This window comes from Cebus imitator, unplaced genomic scaffold (genome assembly GCF_001604975.1).
Source record: "Cebus imitator isolate Cc_AM_T3 unplaced genomic scaffold, Cebus_imitator-1.0 Scaffold540, whole genome shotgun sequence".
In the NCBI taxonomy this organism is placed as follows: Eukaryota; Metazoa; Chordata; class Mammalia; order Primates; family Cebidae; genus Cebus; species Cebus imitator.
In genome coordinates this window covers 1,136,613-1,146,395 of record NW_016107855.1, presented here as the reverse complement: position 1 = coordinate 1,146,395, position 9,783 = coordinate 1,136,613, and the positions used below count along the sequence as shown (strand labels likewise).

The 9,783-nt window shown below is 49.4% G+C and overlaps 1 protein-coding gene across 1 annotated transcript in view; it reads left to right on the top strand.

Annotated features, from left to right (window-relative positions):
* The first annotated feature begins 2,759 nt into the window (after positions 1 to 2,759).
* Positions 2,760 to 9,783, top strand: part of CCDC69 (coiled-coil domain containing 69) — a 54,212-nt gene continuing 47,188 nt past the window's right edge. Inside the window, exon 1 of the mRNA XM_017515024.2 lies at positions 2,760 to 2,984. Coding sequence (XP_017370513.1) covers positions 2,937 to 2,984 — 48 coding nt within the window. The 5' untranslated portion in view covers positions 2,760 to 2,936. The remainder of the gene's footprint in view (positions 2,985 to 9,783) is intronic.

The window sequence follows — 9,783 nt, the reverse complement described above, 5'->3', positions numbered from 1 at the left end:
TTTGTTTTTGAGATGGAGTCTCGCTTTGTTGCCAAGGCTAGAGTGCAGTGGTGTGATCTCAGCTCACTGAAACCTCTACCTCCCAGGTTCAAGTGATTCTCCTGCCTCAGCCTGCCCAGTAGGTGGGGTCACAGGCGTGCACCACCATGCTTGGCTAATTTTTGTATTTTTAGTAGAGATGGGTTTCACCATGTTGGCCAGGCTGGTCTCAAACTCCTAACTTCAGGTGATCCATCTGCTTCAGCTTCCCAAGGTGCTGGGATTACAGGCATGAGCCACCCCGTGCCTGATCTACAAAAATGTTTTTGTTTTTGAGAGGGAGTCTTGCTCTGTTACCCAGGCTGGAGTGCAATGGCATGATCTAGGCTCACCACAACCTCCTCCTCCCAAGTTCAAGCAATTCTCCTGTCTCAGCCTCCCGAGTAGCTGGGACTACAGGCATACACCACCGCACCTAGCTAATTTTTATATTTTTAATAGAGATGGGGTTTTACCAGATTGGTCAGGCTAGTCTCGAACTCCTAACCTCAGGTGATCCACCTGCCTTGGCCTCCCAAGGTGCTGGGATTACAGGTGTGACCCGATGTTCCTGGCCTACAAAAAAAGTGTTTTTAAAAATTAGCTAGGCATGGTGGCATGCACCTATGGACCCAGCTACTTGGGAGGCTGAGGTGGGAGGATCACTTAAGCCTGGAAGGTTGAGGCTGCAGTGAGCCATGATCACTCCACTGCACTCCAGCCTGGGTGACATTGCAAGATCCTGTCTCAAAAAAAGAACAGTTTTAAAATTTCAAAATCTCACCAATACAGGGTAGTCATTCAATGCTTATTTTTTTAAATGAAAATGAATTTGTTATGTTATGTAATACAAAAAAATTCATCATCAATATTTTTGCTGGTTATATGGCATTCTATTTTTATGAATACAGCATAATTGATTTACCCAAGCTTCTTTTCTTGGCTATTTAGGTTGTTTTGGGTTCTTTGTTTTTAATCGTGAGCACTGTTGCAATAAACATTGTTAATTTAAGTATAATTTAGGCATACCCTGTTTCTTCAGTACCTGTGGAGCACATCCTATAGCAGGGGTTGTCAAACTTTAGCCCAGGCCAGAAATGTCTGGAATCCTTATGAAGCTATAGATTCCTAAGCCCCATCCCCCAGAGTTTAGGCCAGGGGTGGGGCCTGAGAATTTGCATTTCCAACAAAGGCAGCTGGTAGCGCTGACACTGCTAATTTGGGAATCACACTTTGTAAGCCACCATTCTCTATTATACTTGCTTTTGAGAACCTAATACCATGTTTCCTTAGTTTTCTTTCTTACACACTTTTGCAACTGGTTTTGTACTCTTTGGAGGGAGCAATTTTTTTGAGGTCTCATATTCTTTCCCCATTCATGACTCTAAGCCTTTCACAGCACACCTTTCCAAGAGTTTTTGGGCCTGACTCTAATATTCCCATATACATGCAAATAGGCATACACACTAATTTTCAAAATTAATTATCTTTTTCCTGCATTGCCACTCCAGAAACCTCAGCTAATAAAAACGTGAAGATAAACAAAAGTTCCTTTTCCTAGACACTGATATTTTATGTCTCATATTCTCACCAGACCTGGCCCGCCTCCTGAGGTTGTTGTGATGAATAATACCTATCTAAGAAGGATAGAGTCAAATATCATAGATGCTTGTGAGGTGGAAAAAACAATCATCCCAGAAGTGAGGAGACATTAAAGTTAAACTTGGTATTATTGGCTGGGCGTGGGACCCAGGGCTTTGGGAGGCCAAGGTGGGCAGATTACCTGAGCTCAAGAGTTTGAGATTAGCCTGGTCAAAATGGGGAAACACGGTCTCTACTAAAAATACAAAAATTAGTTGGGGTTGGTAGTGCACGCCTGTAATCCTCCTAGCTACTTGGGAGGCTGAGGCAAGAGAATCACTTGAATCCGGGAGGCGGAGGTTGCAGTGAGCCCAGATTGTGTCACTGCACTCTAGCCTGGGCAACAGAGTGAGACTCTGTCTCTAAATAAATAAATAAACTAACTAAACTTAGTATTATTATTTATTTGTAGGCAACTGAGTCAAAACTTAGGTTCTGGAGTTAGAATTGTGTTCTGTGCAGTGGCTCATTCCTGTAATCCCAATGCTTTTGGTAGCCAGGGCGGGAGGATTGCTTGAGAACAGGAGTTCAAAATCAGGCTGGAAAAAATAAAAGAAATTAGCTGGGTGTGGTGGTGTGCGTCTGTAGTCCCAGCTACTCAGGAGGCTGAGCTGGGAGGCTGGTTTGAGCCTAGGCGTTTGAGGCTGCAGTGAGTTACTATCTTGCCAAAAAATAAATAAATAAATAAATAAAGGAACTGGATTCTATCTGGGCTGTGGTAACTTACTAGCTATGTGACTTTAGACAAATCATTTTGCATCTCTGAGCACCATTTCCTCACCTGTAAAACGGAGGAAGTAATACCTTTGTTGCACGGATAGGGCAAGAAATAGGAATAAAATGTATAAAACAACTGGGACTAAACAGCCCTCGATGAAGGATAGCTGTTATGTTTATCGAACAATTGTTTAATTACATCCCCCCCCGGGCCCTTTCTTAGCTGAGGGTTCGAAAAAGCATCTGTTGCTCCTTAAGGTCCCCCCCTCACCCCCGCCCCAGGCCCTGGCCGGAGCTTCCTATCATTTGGAAAGATTCTGGTCACCTGCCTCTGGTGGCGGCGCCACTGGCCCTGCGGGCTACGCGGAGGCCCCGCTCTTCGGGTATTTACGGCGCTCGGCCGCCCCAGCTCAGGCTCAAGTCTGCGCTTCCAGGTTCAGTTTCAGGGTCTCGCCGGCAGCCCCAGCCGGCGGGAGCGGAGCAGAGGGCGGGGCCCGGACTGCAGGCTCCTCTGGGGGCCCCGGACTTGGGGAGCGGCGTCTGGGAGCCCCCGGAGGAGGATGGGCTGCAGACACAGCAGGCTGAGCAACTGCAAAACCCCCAAAAAGGTAAAGGGCGCCGGCGGAGAAGTTTGCTTTCAGAGGAGAGGGCAGTGCGGAACCGCTCCGCCGCAGGGCACTCGGCGCCCCGGGCTCCCTCTGGTCGGCCTGGGGTACCGGACGGAGGACCTAGAGAGGCCGGCTCCGAGACGGGGAGGCTCTGCTGGGAGGCGCTCTTCACCCCGGCCCGAGCCGCACCAAGCAGCCGAGTTTACAAACACGGCACCCGCGCCAGGGAACGGCAGCTAATTTCCGCTGCCTCGGTGGGGAGATGTCGAGCGTCTGTGGCAGGTGCCCTCTGCCTTCGGTCTGCGGCTGCTCGCTGTGTGGTCATGGACAAGTGACTTGACCTCTCTGGGCCTTTGGCTTCCTCCCCCCGGGTCAGAGGCTGATAATCTCATGGCTGCTCGCAGAGTGTTCTACCGACTGGTAGTATCGGCATCACTGGGAACCTGTTAGAAATGCAGAATCTCAGGCTCTGGCCCAATCCTGCCAAGACCGAAGCTGCGTTTTAACAATATGCCCAGGTGATGACGCTTTAAAGTTTGAGGCGCTGGTCTTATTAAGGCTTTTGCAGGCCCCGGAGCCACTGAGTGTGGGCTGCCCTTGGGGTAGCTGGGAGGGGCGAAAGAGGGAGGTGATCTACTGCCTTCTGCGGCCCTCTCCTCCTTTCCTGTCCTTCCCCCAAGGGGCCTTGGAGCTGGGTTAGGGCCCAGGGGACTCTACTCAGGTTTCTTGCGGTGAGACCAGCTGCCCCTTGGGGGCTGACGAGCCCAGAAGGTCAGAGCCTGGAGCTAGAAGGACAGCCTCCTCAGGGGACACTGAGACAGAGGGGAAGGAGGTTCCTCAAGTTCTGGCCCTTTTTCCTACCACTGCCTGCCCCTAGCCAGGTGGGACTAGATGATCCCATTAACTTTATGATCATTCTCCCTTGAGACCCTGACGGGCTCCAAACTATGACAATATTTAATAGTTTTGCAATGAACTTCAGTCCTCCCTCGGCTCTTGCTTTGCTTGTGCCCTGAGTACAGGTTTTTCTGCCTAACTACTGTCCTAGCCTGGAGGGTTCTACTCCTTGCTCTGTCTGAAGTACATTACCTCCCAGTTTTCCTTGCTCTCCTTTCAATACCGGATTGAAAATCGTCACCAACCCCTGACCTAGACACCCTCATGTCTTTCCTCATTCCAACAGGGAAACTGAGGCTTGGCGCTATCAGTAGAAGAAAGGGGCTGGCTGACAGGGATGACAAGATGGAGATACCTGAGCCTGGGCTGAGACTTGTAACTGAGCAAGTGGTAGGCGGACAGCAGTCCTAGGTATAAGTCCTGGTAGTGCCACAAACATACTAGGTGACCGCAAGCAAGCCTTTGTGGCTCCCTGGGTCGCAATTTCTCCCTATATGGGGAGTGGTGAGCAAGATGATCCCTAAGAGTCTCAGAGTCTGTATTCTCTGCACCTGTGTCAACCTTGTAGCTTGCAAAGTGGACCAAGGGTGAATTCCATCTACCCAGAGGTGGAGGAAATGGGGAGGAGCCTGACCCTTCCACAAGCTGGAAGAGGAGGTCACAAGAAGCACAGCTCCTTTGGCTCCTGCTCCTTCCAAGAGACTTACCAGCTGTCCCTGCCTGTCCCTGGCACAGCCAAAGCTCTGAAGGGCAAGTAAAGCTGGCACAGCATTTCTGAGTTGGAAAGAGCCTTGGGTACCACCTAGGCTGATGCACCCACTATACAGATAGGAGGTTAAGGCCTAGAAGAGGGAAGGGGCATGACTGAGATCACAGAGCAACACGGAGCAGAACCCAGGTGTCCAGTGCCCTAGCCCGGTGCTCTCTGTCTCCACCCCCTCCCACTGTGCTTCCAGTGGCTTCTTGATGACTACAAACAAGACCCTTTAGCATAAAAGGTTTTACTTTGGTTGCCTCAGAACAGCCTGGCATGCCTTCTTGGCCCCAGCCATGCCAGGCCCCTGCCCCTATATGGCAAGATTTATGGACTGGTTTTGTTTAATGCTCCCATCCCTCTAGGCTGCGCACCTGCCCAATTTCTCACCCAGGTGTGAACCCCTTGGAAGGCATGAGCTCCCAAGTTCATCTTCAACAGGCTATTGGCCCCCTGGGAGAGAGGAGGACTCCAGGGATGGGATGAACAACAATGAGCTCAGGCCACAGAAGGGTTAGGTTCTGAGAATCATGACTCACCCTGCATGTTTGCAGAATGCTTTCACATCCTGCCCAGCCTCACAGAAGCCCTGGAAGCAAGGCTGAGCTGTGGAATCTTTCCCACTTTACCAGTGAGGAAACTGAGGCTCAGTGGCGAGTGATGGGTCCAAAGTCACAACGCCAGTTGGTAGCAAAGCTGTGCAGTTGAGCCTGGCTTTCTGCACTGCCTATCTGGTGCTCATTGCTTTATGCAGACCATGGAGCAGGTGCTAAGTAGATATTTGAGTGAATGAGGGACAAATAAGAGCCGTGTTAGGGGTGGCCCAGAGAGCAGCAGGAGCATCACATCCAGCCTTGAGAGATGCAGGAAGGGTTTTTGGATGGAGGGTGATTTGGAAGGTATGGCAAGAGTTGCCCGCTCATGGCCAAGGCTCAGCAAAAGCTGAGCCACTGAAAGCACAGTGTGAGGGGGTTCTTTGTGGAGAATGGAGGTGGCAGGCAGCAAGGAATGAGGCTGGTGCTTTTAGCAAGGACTATCCTGGCTAGAGACAGGAGCTTACTCATGAGGCCTTCTCAAGGTCCCTCCAGGTTCAAGGATCTGAGGATCTGCTGAGTTCTGTGGTCTATGGTGCCTGTTGGGTTTGGCTGACTAGCTGCTCTAGACCACCCCGAGAGGCCTGGCCTGGGCCTAGGTCACTGCCTTATTGGAACAAGTTGAAATGCTGGAAATGAATGAATAGGGTTCCTGGCAGTCTGGGGGTAGGTGCTGCGGAAATGTCTGGATCATGTGGTCCTTCCTAAACCTTTATTCTCCCTAAAAACCATGGCTAATGCAGTCATATCCCCCAGGAAGACTCAGGAGGCCAGGCAGAGTGGGTAGGGGTCAAGTAAACAAGCCTTCTGGGGGCTTGCCAGACATGGGGGTAAGGAGGGGCCTTCCTATCCCCAGCAGGTTACCAGCCTCCCTTGGGCAATAAGGTAGGGGGGCAGGAGGCACCTCATGGCCAACCCCCTTTGTGTGACACTGAAGAGTGCCAGGCATGATGTCTCAACTCTCCAGTCCCAAAGGCTGTGGCTATGGGTCCATAATTCCAAGGAGGGCCTCTGAGAAGGGGCTTAGCACTGTGCCAAGTACCTGGGCCTCAGGTGACAGGTACTTGGTGGATCAGTCATTCAGCAGCCCTCCATGAGCACGTCCATGTAGCAAGCCAGGTGATAGAAATGAATGACATGGAAGAGGCTGGTGCAGGCACGGGTAATTCTGAAATCAACCAGTAGACACCAAGGGCACGGACTTTAAAGCTCAGTTCACCTATCTGTTTATTAACTTGGCAAACATTTGTGTGTCGACCACACTGGCTCTGGGCTGGGTGCTGCTTCAGTTCTGATTACATGAAAGATCTGTTAAGTGACCTTAAAAGAGGCTTGGCTTCTACATGCCTCAGTTTCCTCATCTATAAGATAGGCGCGCTATTAGGTTAGATGAGGCCACCTGTAATCCCAGCACTTTGGGAGGCTGAGGTGGGCGGATCACCTGAGGTCGGGAATTCAAGACCAGCCTGACCAACATGGAGAAACCCTGTCTCTACTAAAAATATAAAATTAGCTGGGCATGGTGGCATATGCCTGTAATCCCAGCTACTCAGGAGGCTGAGGCAGGAGAATTGCTTATACATGGTAGGCGGAGGTTGCAATGAGCTGAGATCGTGCCATTGCACTTTAGCCTGCGCAACAAGAGCATAACTCCGTCTCAAAAAAAAAAAGATAGATGAAAGACTGTATGTGACAGAGCCCCTGATACCCTGACCAGCGGGAAGGATGCCTTTGAAAGAGGCCTTTGAAAGAGACTTAATGTTATGCTTTAAGGACATCACTGCCTAGATTGTACCCAAGAAAAGTACCCTGGGTTGTGGGAGGTAAGGAACGTTACTGTCCTTGGAAGGCTGACGTGTGCAGGGCGGGGAGGATGCAGCCTAGAGTCTGGCCTCTCCCTTCAAATCTCTGAAGTCTTGTCAAGGGGCACAGAAGGCAGCTTTGTTCTCTGTTGTTCCAGAAGGCAGCACTGTGGCCAGTGGGGGGTGGCTAAAGTGAGCCAGATTTCTACTTCTCATGAGGAAGAAGCGGCCAAAAAGGCCTCAAAGGTAGTGAGTTCCCCATCATTGGAGGGGTACAAGCAGGGGTCAGGTGGCATTTTGACAAGAATATTAGAGGGGACACAAGCCTATGACCAGCAAATATTTGCAATTCCATTCAAAAAAAGGAATTAGTCTGATTATTATGTTTCTAGTCAAAATTTCAAAATTTGGGAAAGAATAAGAAATTTTAAAATCTTTTAATCTCACAGTTAAGAGATAGCCACTGTGTACATTTCAGTGGTGTTCGTTATACCATTTTTTACTATGTATATTATAGATGTGAGCATGACTATCTGTATAAAGCTAAGAATATGTTTTATATGGCTATATTCCAGTTACTTAGTATTCTTCCGGGGGCATTTTCCCATTTTAAGTAGTCCATGGAAACATGGACGTTTTAGTGGCTACTGAATGTCCCATGGCTGTTCCGTGGCTTAATCAGTTTGGACACGTGGTTCTTTATAGTCTACACTCCTACCCTGGTAATCAATGAACATTCTTGTGTTTTCCTCCTACCTGAGGCCAGCGTGACTTTGGACTTAGAGGGGGTCAAGGAAGGTCCCCTAGAGAGACGGCATCTCTCTAAGTTGGGCTTTGAAGGTGGGTGGGGGTTAGGCAGTTGTGGGGCCAGTGGGTTATGCAGGAGGGCATCCTAGGCAGAAGGAATACGGGAGCAGCCCTTAAGACCTGGTCAGGAGGAGTGGGCAAATCTGATCTTCTAGGTCAGTTAGTAAGGGCAGGACAGTCAGGGAGCATGAAGGAAAGCTGCCTCTGCAGCCCTCAGTCCCCGGCCCCAACCGTCATGGGGATGTTGGCGTGTACAGGGTCTCTGGCTGGTGATTTTGCCCAACCTAGAAGCGAGTGCCCCACCAATATTCCGAGCTAAAGCCAGAACAGGTTTTCATCCACGAGGCACTCTGGAAGACCTGGGAGATTAAATACCAGATTTTTGTGTTTGACAACCTAGAACACATTAGAACAATGCCTAAAAACCTCTGCCTTTGAGATATAACCTTTGGTGATATATTTTCTGCACAGGTACATATTTTTAATTCTTTTCCTTTATTGAATTCATGGATGGCTAATATAGGTCCCCTGAGAACGCGATGAATTCCCAGATACCTAAGGACTCCCATTTTTGCTTCAGTTGGGTGTTAGGTTTGGGGTTTATGCTTCATGTCAGCACTGTGCTTCTTTTTTGTCATAAAAGGGCAGAAAATATCAAATTTTAAGTTAATTGCACAGAAGCAAACTGGTATATATATCAAGATGGTGAAACTCTGGGTTGGAGGGGTTGCCCCCTGACGTCTAGGGTGTGTAGATCAGCCAGTGGACAACAGCCTGAGACCTGCCTGGAAAAAGAGCTCTAAGTGGTCTCAGTATGAAATTCATATTAAAAAAATAAACTTGAAGAGTGTAAGGGACCCTCCTAATGAACGGAAGAGTCTCTCAGATGCTCCTAGTTCTGGTTCTGACGCCTCAGGGTATGCTTGGGCTTCTGTCCGCAAGGCTGGCACCCTGCCCTCTGCATCCTCCACCCTCAGCACTGCGAGCTGTCCCCAGTGACCAGGGGAGAGAGCCAGGCTGGGAGCCCCACTGCAGCAGGACTGGCAGTGGGGAGGTGCAGCAGGACTGGCAGTGGGGAGGGACCTCCTGCTGCCCCACTTTGGCAGAGAGAAGGAGCGAGAGAAGATCCATCCATCTTGAGCAGATCTAAATCCATCCATTACCTGAAGACAAGCCATCCTATTTGTCTTGCCAGGTGAATCTTAATCCCTAAAAATAGTTTATCTCGTGTCACCTTATTTTCAAATCTGAACCTTCCAGAACATCTAGGCCAAACACTGAACAATTCCTAAAACAGCCATCCACATCCATGCTTTCCCCCCAAGACAAGTGATATGCAGTCTGACCTACTTCCAGTTTTCCTCCTCTCTCCGCAATGGAGTTCTTTTTCACTGAGTGTGCAATGACCTTTGTGGCCTTCCCGGCCATTCTCCACTGCCCCATGCAACCCTGCCCCTGCCTCTTCCTTAAGGAGATGGCCTGGACATCAGAAAAGCTGTTACCTTTACCGGGTTCAGTAGCGTCCCCTCCTGCATTTATGTTCACCCAGAACCTATAAATGTGACGTTATTTGAAACAGGGTCTTTGCAGGGACAATCAAGTTAAAATGAGGTCACACTGGATGGGCCCTAATCCAGTGATTATGTCCCAACAAGAAGAGGGACATTTGGACATAGACATACAGGGAGAACAGTGGAGAGTGGAATGATGCATCTTCTAAGCTAGAGAGCCAAGGATTGCCGGCCCCCACCAGGAGCTGGGAGAGAGGGAGGGAAGAGATCCTCCCTCAGAGCCTCCAGAAGAACCAGCTCAGCTGACACCTCAAATTTGGACTTTTAACTTTCAGAACTGTGAGAGGATAAATTTCTGTTTTTTTCCCCTACCTCGTGTGGTAATTTGTTACAGCAGCTTTAGGAAACTTTTTTTTTTCTTTTTTTTTTTTTTTT